This window comes from Crocodylus siamensis, chromosome 8 (assembly GCF_052110815.1).
Source record: "Crocodylus siamensis isolate JL-2025a chromosome 8, ASM5211081v1, whole genome shotgun sequence".
In the NCBI taxonomy this organism is placed as follows: domain Eukaryota; kingdom Metazoa; phylum Chordata; order Crocodylia; family Crocodylidae; genus Crocodylus; species Crocodylus siamensis.
The window spans coordinates 57,091,983-57,109,817 of NC_143402.1; the positions used below are offsets into that span (position 1 = coordinate 57,091,983).

Sequence of the window (17,835 nt, forward strand, 5' to 3'; positions counted from 1 at the left end):
GAGCTGGGTGGCCTCAGGTCATAGCTGTCTGTGGTGTCTGAGCCCAGTAGTCAGAATTATCAGACAGAGCTGGGAAGTGAGTCAGGTAAAGCAGAAGCTACAGGAAAGGGCTGAGCTTCTGAGACAGGCATGGGATGTAGATGCAAAAGTGGTGCTTTCTAGGTCAAGTGAATAGTTTTGTTTTAGTGTTACTTTGATTTTTTGTTGGATAAATAAACAATCTGGTGAAGAAAGGGGCTTAAGAGACTCTGGGTGTGGTGTTAACCCTCTAGGAGCTGGGGAAACCAGCCAACAAGCTACAAAGGCTTTATTCAGTTCTTATATAGGCAAAACTTGGAGTTCTGCCAAGTGTGAATTTGAGAGAGGATTCCCCCACCCCCTACTTTTTCCCCATTTGAGAGCTTTAACCTTTTTACGGCTGCTTCAAAAGCTGCTCTGGATTCTGTGGCTGAACTGTGGTATGTAAATCACTATTTTAAATATCAGTGACCTGGATTCCAGCACTTCTGAGCATTGCAGCTGGTATAAACCAAGAAATGGCACCAGTTAGTTCAGATTAGTTTTAAAACCAATTAGTCAAAAGAATGCAAGCCCTTTTGTGAGTGCTGAGGAACTGGGTACACTAAAAGAGCCTGCTGTCACAGCTGTGCTGGCATAGTTCCACTGCCATTGTTCTCCCCAACTGGAGAAGTATATGCCAAGCAAATTTGCCTTTGTGCCAACAAAGCTCCCCCACCTTTCCAAATAACCCAACAAAAGCACTCTTCTGTCAGTGTAGCTGTATCTACACCAGGAGGTTTGCTGGCATCAGGGGGTATGTGTGAGTTTTTCATGCTTCTTGGGAAAACAGCTACACCACAAAAAATGCTTCGTAGCTAGTTCTGGTCTTACAGTACTTTAAATGCAGCTGGTATTGATTTTGAACTGATACACGCGCAATTTTATAGATTTATTTGAACTGGTGGAATTCACTATTTTGATGTAACGGTCACTTATTTAGCTTTAAACCAAACCTATTCTTAATTGGCTTAATTTTACTAAAACAACCGTGTCTTAAGCCAGCATTTGATTAGCCACATTCCTTTTCACTAGTTTAACTAAATTGGGTTTAAAACTCGCACCCAAGTCAAACTGGTACAATTTTGCATGTGGCCAAACTGTTAACTGTTTAAAACCAACAAAAGGAAGTTGTTTTTTTTTCACATGGCATGTAATTAAAGGGTGAAACTCACTGCCACCGGATGTGGTGGAAGCTGAGAGTTTAGCCAGATCCAAAAAGGGACTGACTGGATGCATTCTTGGAGGAAAGGGGGAGCTATTGAGCAGGGGAGTAGGGGGATGGGGGCCACAGCTTCTGAATCATAACTTTCTAAACGTTAAATGCAGGTGGGAGAGGAACAATGGGTAAGACTCTGGTCATGCCCAGTTCATGCTCCCTTTCAGCCCTTGCTCTCTGCCACCCTGTGCCACAGGAGACTAAGCAAGATGAACCTATGATCTGACCCACCAAATGGCAGTTCCTATGTTCATTGCAAGCTCAATTGCTATAAGACAGAGTTAAACCACTACAGCAATGTCTACAGGCAAAGGTGCTCCATTTCAATTAAATCAACTTGAAGTTATCTCGGGAGTTCAGTCCAGATCAGGCCTCAGCCTTTCCAAGTTGTTGCAGTCAACAGTACCATCCTGTGGCCATTATATTTATTTACAGTTATGGCATTTAAAAGAAAATATTCCAAGCTGTCACACACATGGGTCTTCTTACATTCATAGATTCATAGATTGTTAGGGGTTGGAAGGGATCTCACAAGATCATGGGGTCCAGCCCCCCTGCATTAGGCAGGAAAGACAACTGGGGTCAGGTGACCCCAACCAGGTGACCGTCCAGCCTCCTCTTGAAGATTTCCAGGGTGGATGATTGCACCACCTCTGGAGGGAGTTCATTCCACCATCTGGACACTCTTAACTGTGAAGAAATTTTTCCTAGTGTTAAGCCTGAAATGGTCTTCCAGGATTTTGTGGCCATTACTGCTGGTTTTCCCCAAGGGTGCCTTAGTGAACAGTTGTTCACCAAACCCTTGATGTATTCCTCTGATGTAAGCTGCTACCAAGTCTCCTCTCAGCCTTCTTTTTTTTAGGCTGAAGAGTCCCAAGCGCCTCAGCTTTTCCCCGTATGGCTTGCCTTGCAAGTCTCTGATCATACGGGTGGGTTCTTCTCTGGACTCTCTCAAGCTTTTCCACATCTTTTTTGAAGTGTGGTGCCTAAAACTGGACACAGTACTCTGGCTACGGCCTCACCAATGCTGAGTGGAGCAGAAGAATTACTTCCTTAGTTTTTCTTGATGCTAGTAATGGAGCAGTATTGCGACTGTTTCCTACCCTTGTTAAAGTCTCTTGAAATTTAGTCACGTTTGCTTCTGGGGAAAAAATCATCATGGGACACACTTAATAGAAACTTTAAAAGACACTAAATCAGAGAAATGATTAAAGCAGTAATTCTCAACTGTGTGACTGAAGGTCCTGTTAAGGGTAAGGTACCACGTGGCCCATGTGAAAGGAGGTAAAAGCTTTCCTACTTTAGCCTGGTGCCCTGCACCTGCCCCAGCTACTCAGCAGTGCCTGGGGCTACTCCTTTGGGGGCTGTGGCAAACACTGGACACCCCCCACCCTGCATTCATGCCAGTTGCCCCCACAGTCCCAGCAGTTTGCTCTGTTGTGGGCAGATGTGGGGTCTCAGCTGCACTTTGCAGCCTGGCTGCAGTGGTGGCCTCAGGGTTGCTGGGGACCTGGAAAAGAGAGTCATCTGGGGTCCTGTAGAGGCTTAATTTTAATGAACTATAAGGAAATTGGACATTTTCAATTTAACTTTGCCCTATCCATGAAACTGCAATGAAAGTATCTTAATACAATGCTGATAATACAAATATTCAGTGTAATTAATTTTTATTTTAATAAAGTGTGGGGCCCCAGGTGGTTGCCCTGTTTGCCCTCCCCTAAGGCTGCTACTGCTGGCTGTTCCCTCTGTTTCTTCCATGCTCCCAGGACCAGAAAAAAGGGCTGTGGGGGCAGTGGCCAGTATGTGACCCCCTGCAGGAGCAGCCTCTGTGGTGGTGACTCCAAGATGGACCGGGGGCAGGAAGAAGGAAGATGATAGAAAACGCCCCCTGCCTTCACCTGAGACCTGCTAGCTCAGTGGGTCTTAACCTTTTTAGTCTCAAGATATCGCTCCATTTATTTTCTGAATGTAGCTTCTAACTCAGTGATTCTCAAGTGGGGTGCCATGAAATTCAAGGAAACTATGGAGGGGGCCTTGAGGCTAAAACCATTTATGAAGCACATGGAAAGCCTTTACTTGGAAAATTAATAGATGGCGCATCTATACATGCATAATAAGGTGAAGCAATAAACTCCATTGCACGTCACACCAGAGTTTATTGCTCCCAGGTGCCATGAGCACCTTGAGCTGGGTCAGAGCAGCCCCAGCTGGCACAGAGCAGCCTGCCAGCCCGGAGCCGTTCCATCCTGGCTCAATATGCTGTGGTGGGCCTGGCTGGGGCATAAGGGTGCTCCAGCATGGGACTAGCCCAGCAGGTACTGCTCCAGCCAGTTGGGCTCGCGATTACCCATGCACTGCTGCTCACGAAAAATCTCTGCAACAGGATAGTACTTGTATTTACAAGTATGAACCTGCTGTAGAGTTTATTAGTTTCCTGTGGCCAACTAGGGCCACACATATAGATACCAAAATGGGATAGAGCTAATTAGGCAACTGCAGTAAACCTCCTGTGTAGACTGCCCAGCGAAGTGCAAGATGCAGCAACTTAAGAAACTAATGCAAACAAAGGTTCTGTACTGCCAGAGAAAGAGAAAAATGCCTGGAAATATATGACTAACTTGGGTCCCCAAGATATTGTAACAAAGTTCTCAAACATCCCTCTAGATAAAGAAGACAAAACCCCAGTGGATATCCAGCTGGGGATATAAACACAACACAAATTGAGCCTTGCAATACCTCTGTGAAGTTTTTTCATTATCCTCCCACTCTGAAGGAGCAACTGAGGCAAGTATGTAGTGACTTTCCTATGGTCACCCCCTAAATTAGGTTTCAGCTACACGGCAAGTGTAACCAACCCCTGGGGGGCCAAACTGCTATTTTCTATAAACAATGGCTCTAGGCACAAGGCTATTATCTGTTGTGTGGACAGACAAAAGGCAGTATTCAAGCTAGAAATAACATCAGTCTGCTCTCTCAGTACCCTACTTTCTAAGTTATCCCCATTCTTTTTACCTTCCGGACATTTCAGACAGGGCAGTGTTGCCACTGATGTGTGTGAGTTGCAAATACTATATGTGCTTGTTAAAAGCTCAGTTGGTTAGAGAATTGTGCTTATAATACACAAGGATGCAGGTTTGATTTCTGGGCTGGACTAGATGGGGCTCTCTTGAAATCCCTTCCAGCTGTTTTCCTCTATAACAGTAATAGATTCAAAAAGTTAATGATCTGGATAGAGATGTCATTCAGCAGCAGGACTATTTTCAGGTTGAAATAGAATAAGTAGGTTCTCACTAGAAAAAAAAAAAGTTACCTGAATATGGAGTTGAGGAACTGAGGCCTTTCCAGGTTAAGAGATATTTGAAAGAGGTAATGAATCATCCTTGTTCTTTTGTATGGGGCCACTGACAGGGCGCTTTCCCACTGAATTTCTGGAGAAGCAGTTGTATACTGATGTGTATCCTTTCCTGGTCAGAGGGCAGAATCTCTTGGTGTGAGCATTCTCCTGTGTAGCCCCGCATTGTGGGCAGATGTAGTTCTTTAGGATTGGACATGCCACCCTTCCTTCCTTGTCTTTCAAATTGTGAGAGGTATAGATGTGTTTTGATTCCCCATTGTGCTTGCAAAAGGCACAGATAGTGTTTCCTGTCCAGGTCCCAGAGGAAATGTCTTGTCTTCTGAACCTGGGACTCTCCATCTCATCTTCAGAAGTGGCTGCCATCTGCAAGCTGTCTTCTTTGCTTTGCTGTTTATGAATGTCTTCCACCACTTCTGCCAGCCCCAAGTAATCCTTCCAGATGTTAAACTGTTCCATGTTGTAGTTCCTAGGAAAACTTGCATGTGTTGGGGAGTAAAATAGCCCCATGTGATTTTATTTTCTGAAGGGGCCATCAGTGAGACTTCAGAAGAGCCAATCACATTTTTGGAAGTCTACCTGAGTCTGTCAGTCAGCTCCCTCCCCCACTCCACCTCCCTCTGCCTGGAGACAAAGAGTCTGGGTTGTCTCCCCCCCATCCCCCCCTTTCTGTGATTTCAAAAGGGGTCTCTCAAATAAAAGTCTTCAAGTTAAATATGCTACAATATCCTCTTTCCCCCAAACCTGGAGTTTAAAAGCACATTCATGTCTGTGTTCTACTACAAGCATCAGGAATTGCAACAATTTTGCAAAAATGCTGCAATCACAAGTAATAATTCAGAAGAGCTTTTTCTTTGGAATGGCAACTAAAACATGCAAGAAACATTTGTCTGTAAATGTTGCTGCCTCAGCTTCACTTCTGCTTATTTCCTTATCCATTTCTTCTTTTACTTTTATCTTGATTGTTGCAGCTTTTTCTTATGGGGCTGCTGCCATTCACAGCTCTCCAGACTCTTCAGTACTACATCCCACTGTTCAGATCTCTTCACATACGGACAAATAAATGCAGGCCATACTCACACCAGCTTCAAATAACTTCTTTCACTCTCTCTGTCTATAGCAGCATCAAGTTCAAAATTGGCCACAACTCTGCAGAACTGTGAATAGCAGCTTTTTGTGATTCAACTTTTTTTTTAACTAATGTAAATATTTGGATTTGGCCCTTTTTGGGGGGCAATGTTTGAATTTTAGGCCTAACTGGATTGGATTAAACTTGTGTCCCCTTTTACATTTTACAGATCCTAATCTTGCCATCCTTGCTGAACCAATAGTAGGTTCACTGAGGAAAAGACATGCATGACTGAGCCCATGACACCCATATTCCATCCCACCTTGAAATTGCTCTCAGATGCCCACACCTCTAAGTACTGTCATTCATTAGCTGAAATCAACCCACTGTAAGAATGAGAGCACCTCAGCAGATTTCCATCTCATTAGAATTGATTTTCAAGCAGCAAACAGGAAGCCAGTCAATAAAGATCACTTTTCAGCAAGCAACTGAAAAGCTCAGAAATCTTTTTTTTTTTTAAATTACTAAATAACAAGCCTATGGGGTCAAACCCTGGCCATGGACAAAATCTTGGGGCCTGTTCTAACCACTAAACATGCTTAGCTGCATGACACTGGGGATTCATTGCTTTGTGTTTCAAAAGTATGATCTGACCAAGGGTGAAAACGGCAATGAATTCTGCTGAGATTTGAAGGATGTTATTAACTTTATATCCAAAGCTTTCTAAAGCATCTGCCTCTGACCCCTTACCTTCAAGTCATACTAGTAAATGAGAATCTTTGTAAGGCAAGCGGTAGCTGTCTACAATAATCTGATGTTTCTGGGAAGATAAAAGGATTATTTAGGACAATCTAAGGCAGCGTAATACATAAATAATAAAAAGAAATGAAAGGTGAATATCTGTAAAGTCAAGTCCTAATGGTAAGATCAGTGGACTAATCTCTTCAAGGCAGATAGTTGCCTATCTGTCCTTTTATTCCATGACTATTGGTATAGTTTCTGAGTGCCTATCTGAGCCTCCTAGCTCAAGGCTTTTAAAGCTAAACAAAGCACTTGTTTGTTGAGAACACACATACACTAATTGGAGTATAGACTAGCTGGGAATCAACTCCTATTAGGTCTTTTGTATTTAACTTCCATGCTGACTGAAGTGAATGGGGAGTGCAAGCATTCAGCACCTGTGAAAATCTGCCCATTAGGGCCTTAAAGAAAAGACTTCACAGCTACTCTGCAATTCTCCTGCCTTTGTCATGCATGCCTGGATGAGCTCATCTTGAAAGGTCCTAAGTGCTCAGAATAAAGGGTTGTTCCAAGGATTTGTGAGCAAAAGATCAGGAGACCAAGTCCATCCACCAGCCTTCAAGCACCAGGGCTGGTACAGCAATGTGTCTGTTCCAATCACAGTTGCATTCATTGATCCGTGAGTTTTCCCTTCAGCATCACAACCCACCGACAGCAATGAATGTTGATTGTGACTTTTTGGGCTTCTGGGAATCTTTGCTCAAGCACCACAGGAACACAGCAGGGACATGGAGAATAATCAGAAATAGCAGCTCATGGTTCTACAGCAGGAGCATCTCACAGAGCATTAGAAATTTTAAAAGATTAAACCTCAGTCTTCTGGGTAGGAAGGTCAATATTATCCACATTGCAAGGATGAATGAAATGGAGGCACAAGGAAGGGAAAGCGATGGACCTAGGGACAGAACGCCGAGAGTTAAAGTACTCTTCTCTACTTCCAGAACCATGTCTTCGCTAACAGGGAAAATATGCCTGTCTCTTCAGACAGTTCCAGTCCTAAATTGCAGAGTTGCAACAGCTTCTGAGGAATCTTACAGTACAGCTATCATGAAGCACTGAGAGCAAGTAGTCTTGAGTCAAACCCAAACTGAAGTAACAATTCCACTTGCTCACAGGTTAACCATCAAAGGCTTCTCTAAACTAGTTGCTATCTATATGGTGAAGCTGACTGAAATAGCCATAGCTGTTCCAGAATAGAGCTCCATGTGTCCTATTCCAAAATAAAAGTGACTATATTCTGTTGTGTCACTAATGTTCTTGACGAGGATGATGTTTGAGTGATAAAATCCTAAATAATTACTCTACTTTGGAAACATGCAACCTCTTCCAAAACAAAGTAACTTTAAATCTGGAATAGCATGGCCACACAAGGAAAAATTTTGAAATAAATTACTGCAGAACAGTTTTTCTGAAAGTTTCACTGTGTGGAGAAGTGCTAATATTGACATACGTTAAATCCAGTTAGCTAAATCAATTGAATTAGCACTTTTGAAGACAAAGCAATTGTATTTTATAATGCGCTATGTTTGAGTGAAGGCTATGTTAGGGAGACTGTTTTTAAGCCTAAATCCTTCAGTTCAGGTGTTACCAAGGTTGCAGGGTACACTCAACGGTCGATGGTTTAACCTTACTGCCAAAACTCACCGACAGCGTTGAATGTTCACTGAAACCTTTGTATCTCTTGCTAGTTCAGGCTTCACATAGTGCTTGGTTTTGTAAGACGCTGGGATATATCTGATTGGTTTGCACTCCTCTTAATTCTTCCTGATCCTACCTCTAGTTCACCCACTCCCAAATGCATCTTCTGAGGCTATTTTCCATTCATGCTCCTCTTATCATGGTTCCTGACTTCTTAAATACACATATTTACTATTCAGTCTATCCAGGAAGAGCACACACCAACTGCAGAGGCTTCCTCAACCTGGCAAAGGGTTTTTAAACCTGAAAGCTTGCTAAAAAAAAATTTCCCCCAGCTATTTAAGTTGATCTAATAAAAGACATCAGATTCATCCAGAGAATCTTGTCTGCCTAAATACGCATATCGCTTTCTTTTTTAAATTCCAAATAACATACTGGCTTTTGCTATCTCTAGTCCCCAATCTTTACCCACCCACACCAGCTCTTTTCCTTGCCTCCTTGTCCACTTCTTTATGCAGCCCGGCACATGGAGATTAGCTTCCCCATTCATGTATACCACACTCCCACTTCAGCCCTGCTGAGTCAGTAAAAAGACAATGGCCAGACAGCTCTGCATAGGTGATGTGGTGCATTGCTCACTTTGGTTTTGCTTGTGCTTTGGAGCCTATTCCTATAAACACAACTGCACACAAAATTTATTGCCAGGGCTTCATTGAAATACTCCCACTGAAATCAAGGCTATTAATTGTAACAAGTCCTCCTAGGGTCAAATGCCTTTGGATCAAGGACCTGACATGCATTCAGCACTGACCTTCAGCACTGTAGAGGCATATGAATTGCAACACTACATATGATACATCGTTATTACTAGCTCAGTTTAGCTAATTCAGTCCAAATTCCATGACTTCTCTCTCTGGAACGGTTCTTGCTGGTGTGATTTTTATGGTGAGGGGTGCACTAGAAAATTTTAAAATAAAGAGATTAGCTGCCAGATCACAACACAGAGAGACATAGATTATATAAATAGATAAGATCCCAGTACAGATAAGTGTTAGCAACAGCGCTGCCACAAACAATGAATATTCTTGCTACGTAGTGACATGTGCAGGAGTAGATGCTATAGCTGGATGTTACAATATTAACAGTGCAGCCCTTAAATAAAATATGTATTGGCCTATGGGCTCAGTACTCAAGGTCCTGATAAAGGGCTATGCAGAGAAAGCTTGTAATTGTTCAGCAACTCTGCTGTCATACAACTTGTATTGGCCCCCTAATGGGCCCAGTTGTGAAAGGCTGATCTGATGTGTATATCATAGCAGGTAGAGACTACAGCAGTGATTCAATGTTTTATCCCAACTAGCCTCAAACAGCTTGTCACCTCTTCCCTTGTGCTTCTACAGAAAGGGTGACTGAAGTCCTTGCAGACATGGAACTCACTGCTGGCGCTCTGTGCAGCAGATCTTGGCTCTCTTCTGTGGGAATTCCTGCGATGTTCGGCTTCAGACTCTCCACGTATTAGCTCCTCAGCAGATGGCATTCCACGCTGTGCCATTCCCTGCATGCAAGAGATGGCTGATGAAAAAGGCTAATTGACGATACAGTGGCATAAGCAAATCTTTATGCCATAAGCATATCTTTCCAGGTGACCCACATCCATTACTGCAGGTTGTCTAGGAAGCTGCCTTCCATATGTCAGCTCCATGCCCAAGGACAGTATACACTGGAAGTGCTTATCTTGGTACAGCTAAAGCAACATACAGCCAAGTAAGCCTCATGTGAACATGGCTTAACTACATGTATAGTGACCAGAGATGAAACCTCCTCACCCCCTGACTCCTGCAAGAGTGTGACCAGCAACAGCAGAACTGAGAAGTTTCCCAGCCATCTTAATGAAGTGTTGATGTCTAAGCATGAAGGGCAATTTCAGAGGCCATTTAAACCTTTTAATTGTGCTGTTCACTGTTGCAGAAATACCTCTGTGAATGTAAGAGGCAACCTGCTAAACTCAAATGAAAGGTGTTAAACTGTTGTTACCTAGAGCATTCAGTCAAATTAAGTAGTTGAAGTGAACTAGCTTCATTTAAAAAAACAAAACAAACCAAAACACCTTTTTAATGTTTATCAAGGCAAGGCTTCAGTTGCAAGGTTTTAATTAGCCCCTGAAAGCAGTGAAAAACCATACTCCCCCTCCAACACAGCTAGGCTGCTAAACCCCTGGGTGGGGGGGAGGCAAGGGCCAACAAGTGAGTGCTTTTGTCAGCAGTGCTCACACCAGGAAAGGTAGTATAAGACAGACAGAAAAATTGACACTATACATTGTGTTTCTGGAGTGGGGGTGGCACATCGGTCAGCCTTGGTCTAGCAGCAGAAACACTCGTAAAGCCTTAAACCAGACAACACGATCAAATGCCAGGTTAGCTATCTGATATTAATTAGCAAGACAGAATCTCAGGGAAGAGAAGTCACTTTAATTTGCGTTAGCAGGCCCAGGTAAATCCTATGCTGTTCCATTATCTCTTCTTTGAGCTGCCACCTCATGTCTCTGCATCTCAGCTTCCCCAGCGGTAAAGTAACTATTCTTTGCCTGCCTAGCACATGGAAGAATTGTAGAATGAGTTGACTTCAATTTGCATCTGAGGTCCTTGGATAAAAAATTTCAGACTATAGGAATATTATTATCCTGATGTTCCCGCTTCACAACTTTTCATGACCAGGAGTGTGCAAAAGGTTCAATCCTTCCAGCTGCTGAGCTCACTCAGATCCCCACAAAGTCACTGAGTTGAGGGGTCTTTCAGTAATTATGCCAGGCTGGACTCTAAAATATTTTTTGTGCATTACTTAACTGTACCAGCAAGTGGCAGTGCAGCCCAGCCATCCTACTGCTGTGGTAGTAACAGCAGATTAGACTGAGGAGCCTCTCAAGGGAAATACGCTTGCCCTATTTTTGTACCCATTCAGAAAATATTCCCAATTAAGAGAGTGTAAAGAGACTGGTAGTCACTCTGTGTGTATGGCAGGTGTGAAAAGTTGAGAGTTTGGAAAGGTAAAGTTCTTTGGGTTAACTCAATTTGGAAAGTTTTTCTTTTTTAACCTGATAATATATGGATGTGGGTTTCAGGGTGTGAGAGAAACCCTCATGTGTTATACAGCTCAAAAGCTGCACTGATCTCACCTACATGGTAGGTGAGGAGGAGTAGGAGAGTGAAGTTATCTGGACCAAAGTGATAAGAGCCTTTATAAATGGATGTGATCTATCTGTGGTTCTCTCATGTGTTCCTTTTGGTCTGCAGAAGCCTCGGATGTACCACCCACTTTAGGTGCTGTGGGTGAGACCAGTGGGGGGCCAACCTTTTTAGCAGTGTGCCACAAATAGCCCTGCACCCTCCCAGAGTGCCACTCTGGGCTCCACCCCCTTTGCTTGACCTGCTGCTCTGCTTTCAGCTTCCTCCCCTATGCTCACTCCACAATCTGCTGATCTACTTTTTGCTGCTTACCCTATCTGCCATTGTGCTGCCTGTCCTCTCCCTGATCTGCCACCTGCCACATGCCTGTGCCACTTGTGGCATACATGCCACAGGTTGGTCACCCCTGCATTAGACAGTATCACATGCTGGGCAGCAGCTATGTGATGTGGCATACTCCTGGAGCATAGCAGATTTCCTGGGAAAAAATACTCCAGCTGTGTGTAAACCTAGAGCGATGCTGCACTGAATGCCTGGACAGGTTTGTGGGGCCCTGGTTTAGGAATGGCAGTCTTGTCATAGGGATGGGATTGTGCAGACCCTGGAAGCACTCTGTTAGTGGAGGACAGAGGCAGCCAGAATGCCTACAGGTAGGGACCTGGGGAAGCAGCCTTGACAGGAACAATGCCCTTAGAAGATGCTTTCTCTGTGACTCTCAGTCATATAGAAGGGGGCTGGGCCATAGTTCTGCCTTTTCTAGACATCCTTCTTCCTTTGCAGTGTCTGACAGCACTAAGGCTCCACCCAGATGTGTTCAGAGAGAACAAGTACCAGGGCTACAGCCATGGTGAGCAATCTCCCTGTACACTTTGACTCCAGGAGAAGCCAGGGGGTGTCTTTACACAGCACCTCTCCTACCACACTAGGCTTGATCCCCAGCTGGTGTAAAGCAGCGTAACTGTAGAGAGGTGATCCCTCGATTCACATGAGTAAAGGATATGGCCATATATAATCTGCATGTGTGTATTTACCTGCACATACTTCCATGAAGTACAGGCTGATCAGAAACTGCCCTCAGAGCCACCTGGGTGTCTTCCCTGAACTTGCTGGGACAAAATGGATCCTGGCCAATTTCTCTGAACCCAGCCACTCTTCCTTCTCTCTTGAATTTTGTTGCCCTCTCTGAATCCTTTTAAAATTCTAGTCCTGCTCTTTCCATTCCTCTTTGCTGGGGAGACGCCATGGTTACATGGTGTCAGAGAAAACCAAGGATTTATATTAACAATATGCAAAGATGCTCAAAAAGTCTTTCTCTCTTTCTCAGTCTCTCTTCAGCACAAGCATTTCTCCACCCCCACCCCCCTCAATCCCTGAACAGCGTGACAGGTTTTGCGTGCCGGTTCCATAAATTTCAATCGGATCCAGCCTCTTGCATATTTAATGCTGCTCTTGCCTGCCTCTTGCAATCTCTTTACATAAGACCCTTTGAGCATTATCCAGAGACACAGATGAAGCCCTCAGCTTCCCTCACATCAGTCAAACATGCTGTGTGTGTGCCAGGTGGGCCATCCCATCTTAGTGGGCAGGTCTACACAAGATGCTACTGTGGAGTAGCATCTGAAAAAAACTGTGCGGGGATGGTACTGTGCAGTCATTTAGTACTTGTTTATGCAAGTGCTAAATGACAGCGCAGTAACAACTGCATAGTCTGCTGCTTGTGTAGACACGGCCAGTGTTATGCTGGCAGTTTCTTTTCAGACCACTTTGCAGTCTGGTTTCAGTGTGGACTGAGAGGAGTTGGGGTCTCTGGATTAACTGTAAACTCAGGACACAGTAATGTCCTCTCAGAAATCTCCCCGGGGTGCTGGTAGTGTTCAGGCAATGGGCTCGGTTAGGCCAAGATTTTACCCAATTTGATTAGATTCTGTATACAACTTAAAGATCATAAGAGTCATGAATGGTAGGATCTTGGGAAACAGACAGACACTCTCCAATTATATGAAGCTCTGGGACATAGCTTGGAGGAAAGAGGCCAGGAAATGGGTACTTTTCCAACAGCATCATCTCCTCTCAAACCCACTGGAATTTTACAGCATTTCCTTGCTCTTGTGAGTCCTCTGTGCAGCCATGCCTTTCCCATCACCCCTAGAAACATTTCCAGTCATAGAGAAAGGTGTAAAGGGGAGAAGAGGGACATGGCATTAAGTGGAATAGGGACAAATCTGAGCTAGCCAGAAATTATCTGCACCAGGTAGCACTTTGTTCTGATCAGCATCAGCTGATCCATCCAACTCACTTGCTTGTCAGGTGGATGCTGCTGCTATGAGAACCCATGTGGTTCTTGTAGCTACTTGTATTTGGGGTTCTTGTATCTGGGGTTGAAGAGAAATGAATCCCTACTGTTATCCAATTGCCAGGCTATTTTTGGGGTGTGGGAGTGAGGGGGAGAGCAAGTGGCTTTCCAGTTTCTCCTCCACTTACTGTCCTGAGATTGACTCTAAGGGCCTTTAGTCACATCTAGCCTGCCTTACAGGACAGCAGGACATAACTGTACCTAAAACTGCTCAAAATAGCTTCAAAGTCAGTTAGAATAATAGGAGAGACTAGACAGGATGCAATGGCAAGCCTCCCCTCACTAGAGGCTGAGTGTGCTTTCTTTATAGGGATCCTGGCACCTGACAGGACAGCATCTGAGCTGCCTGGATTTCCAACTTAGTTGGATAGGTAGTTGGAGTAACCATCTTACCTTCCCTGCGGTTGGAAGCAACGAGATGGGGTGGACTCGGAAGGACACAACACCAAAGGCACTCACATCATGTTCCTTCTACAAGGCAAAGAAAAACTTAATACTGTGCACAACAGAGAAGCAATAATATCTGTATAATGACCATTCAGTATCTGTCTGTCTATCACATTGCCCTAGCAAGTTCTCTCAACTTTCCAAGAATGCTGGTTTAGGAAGGGAGCATGGTCCAGTGATTAGAGCTGTTCCTCCAGCTGCCTGCCAGCATGCCTGCCATGGCAGACACTCCAGCTTCATCCTTAACACATGTTCCAGTTATTTCTGCATGAGACATGATAAGAATGAAGTGTCGATGTCTGCCTTGGCTGGTGAGCCATTGGGCAGCTGAAGGCTGGAAGAATCCCTCCATGAAGTAGCGCTTGGAAAGCCATATTTCTGGCATCAAATGCACAGAGGACATAGAGTGCAACCAAGGACAAATGGTGAGGTCAGAGCCTTGTTCATGCCATAGAACACATCTGAGGATCTAGGAGGTGTCCGGGTTCAGGCTACTTGTCATCTCATCTCTCCAGCCAGCACAGTATGCTCCCACGGACCCTCACTCATCAAGAGTATTTCCATGGAATGGTGCTAGCAATACTATTATTAATGATTGATCAATCATTTAGGTCTGACAAGGGCTGAGATCCTTAGATAAACAGTGTGGGAAAGGCACAAAGTAGTTATCATGCTACTTTTGGAGGGCAATGCCCTCCATGACCCTTGGCAGTGGAAAGAACAGCTAGTGCTTTTCTGTCCCCTGGAAGGCTTTCATCTAAAGCAGCACCCCAGGAGAAGCTGTGAAGTCACTCTGAACCACAGCACCTCCTTCTGCAGAGATTCCTAGCTATGGTCTGGCCAGCTGTGGGCACCATCCAGGGACAGCACTGCAGCCCCATTCCCTAAGATGCCTCTTACTCTAAGCTCCCCATGCCGCTGCTGTTCTTTCTTAGCCATTCAATAGCTGTGAGGTTTTATTCAGTTTCTTATAGCTTGGCCCATCACTGTAGCATCCAAAACCACAAACTCCTCACAGCCAGCACTCCATCCATGCTGTTGATGGAAATTATTATTGCACTAGCTGCAACGACCCCAACAGCCACCATTCAAATACCACCTTCTGCTGGGAGAGGTTGGGATCACTCTCAGAGCCAGCACCCTTGCTCACTCTGAGTTACCAGTTTTTCACTAGGTGTTAGAAAGGTGGAGTCTCTTTTGTTTCAGAGTATTGGCAACAAGAGGGGCTTAGCTGTTTATCTGGTATGTATCCAAGTCCTGCCACTCTGGTTAGGGTTATAGGTACCTGTATATCATAGAATCACAGAATTACAGAAAGTTATGGTTAGAAGGGACCTTAGGAGATCTTCTAATCCAACCTGCTGCTCAAAGCAGGACCATCCCCAACTATATCATCCTAGCCAAAGCTTTGTCTAGTCGGGTCCTAAAAATTCCAGGGATGGAGATTCTATAACCTCCTGGGTAATCTGTTCCAGTGCTTTGCTACTCTCCTAGTGAGAAAGTTTTTCCTAATATCTAACCTAAACTTCTCTTGCTGCAACTTGAGACCATTGCTCCTCATTCTGTCATCTGCCACCGCTGAGAACAGTCTCACTCCATCCTCTTTGGAACCACCCGTAAGGTAGTTGAAGGCTGCTATTAAATCCCTCCTCAGTCTTCTCTCCTCCAGACTAAACAAGCCTAGTTCCCTCATCCAGTCCTCATAAGTCATGTTCCCTAGCCCCCTAAACATTTTCACTGCTCTCCACTGGACTCTTTCCAATTTGTCCACATCCTTTCTGTAGCGGGGAGCCCCAAACTGGACACAGTACTCCAGATGTGTCTGCCTATAAATAAGATTACGGAGATGGAAGGCAGCAAAGGTCTGGAAGGAAAACAAAGGAATGTCAAAGGAAAATCAAAAGGAAGATGAAAAGGATGCCTGTGGCCTTTCATGCCAGGGCTCCATTCCCCAGTAGACAGCTGTGTTCACTTCGCACTAGACAGTCCATCAGAAATGAATGAGAAGGGATAAGTGCCTGGGAGATTTGCAGGGGTTTGTCTAGACACAGCCTGCCTGCTGCAGTGAGACACTGCATTTTAACACACAGGAACATTTTCATCTTGCTTGTTTTTATTGCTTTGCCATAGGATTTCCCCCCTGTCCTTACCCCATCATGCATATGCCCCCCCCCAACACACCCCCTTAGCATCTCAAAAGCCAAGGGTGTGACATCTGACTAGATCCAATAACCTTGGGAGATGCCCTCACAGAAGAGAGATTAGACAGTGACACCCACATTTCCTCCCCATGGCAGATTTTATCATTAGGTTCTTCCTAGATGTTTTGTGAGACAAGATGGGGGTGCCAATTCAAGCATCAAATTTAATTCACCAGGGGCTTAGAGACTTAAGGGCATACATCCTCTCTGATCCAGTCTCCCTTAGCTGACATAAGCAAGAAAAAGTAACCCTGGGGAGGCCAGAAATAATTCAACCCCTGGGCAGAAGAGGGGTGGAAAAAGGATAGCATCGAGGCGAATCTGCGTTCAATTTCAAGCCTTCTGAGTCTCTCTGAATAAGTACTGGTGTAATGAAGAGCTCTGTTTTTTTCAGGTACCTAGCATTACTGAAAGGAAAGTTTTCTAAATTAAGTTTCTTTTTCTCTTTTTTGCACCTTGGCTGCATCTACACGAGGTGCTGACTGGGCAGTAGTGTGTTACTACTGTGCAGTAGTGTCATGTGGCATGAAGCGTGATGTGACACTACTGCACAGTAGTAATGAGCTACTACACAGTCAGCGTCACTTAAAAGCCATTCGGCAACCCTACTGTGTACCTCTGTATACTAAATGTATACAGTAGACCCCCGATTTACACGATTCCAGCTTATACACATCTCACATTTACACGATTTATTAGGGTCCGGACTGGAAAATGCCTCTTAAGATGTGCGTCATTTGCGTATATACGCAAATGCTCACAAAATTTGCTTACATACATGGATGCCTCACAAGATTTGCAGGCGGAATCAAGCAAGCTGTGTCGCCATTGTGCCGCTGTTGTGGTAGTGGCAAGACGCATAGGTGAGATGCTAGATGAGCCTCCCAAAGGTGATTCCGCCGAGAAAAGGGAAAAAAAAAGCTATGACTAGGTATGTCTGGGGTACACAACCCCTCGCTATGCTATTATTTCCTGTGGGGAAAGTTGTCTCGACTTACATGAATTTGACTTACACAAAATTCCCCCAGAATGCAATACTTGCACAAATCGGGCATCTACTGTGCAAGTACTAATGACTGCGCAGTAACAACTGTACTGTCAGCATCTCATGTAGACATGGCCCTTGTTCAGCTTGGGCTGGTACTGCTAGGCCTGCTGGTTTCACTTACTTGACAGCTTCAGACTCGAGCATGACATGGAGATCTAACCCGTTGGCCATCAGATCCCTGCACCTCAGGGAAAATTCACACAGATAATATTAACCATTTTCAATCCTTCTTTTAAATTGCCATAAAGCTTGTATGGCAGTAGGCCAACCTTGCTTCTAAGATCAGCCTGGTTCTGTGGGAGCATGGCAGGTTATTCAGCTTGTAACTGATAAAAGAGTTTAGCTCTATAACCAACAAGAAGTTATAAAAATAATCAGTCTCTCATAGCTCTTTCTATGTTGCTAACTGATGAGGCAGTGGGATCAGGTGGATGAAAGGGATCCAGGAGAAGAACCTGTCTTCTTTTG

At 44.5% G+C, this 17,835-nt stretch overlaps 1 protein-coding gene across 6 annotated transcripts in view; it reads right to left on the reverse strand.

The window, feature by feature from the left end:
- LOC149858715 (uncharacterized) overlaps nt 1-17,835 on the reverse strand; it is a 41,943-nt gene that overhangs the window by 1,903 nt on the left and 22,205 nt on the right. For 3 of the 6 annotated variants that reach the window (XR_016444012.1, XR_016444014.1, XR_016444013.1), the window contains 3 exons: nt 14,065-14,142; nt 9,574-9,691; nt 4,940-9,093 (listed from right to left, as the gene is read on the reverse strand). Coding sequence is in view for 1 of the 6 variants with exons in the window: in XM_090061705.1 (XP_089917831.1) it covers nt 9,515-9,691; nt 14,065-14,142 (255 nt within the window). In the remaining 5 variants the exon portion in view is untranslated. Of the gene's footprint in view, nt 1-4,939; nt 9,094-9,514; nt 9,692-14,064; nt 14,143-17,835 lie in introns of those variants that run through there. The other 3 variants (XR_016444016.1, XR_016444015.1, XM_090061705.1) reach the window with 3 other exon arrangements.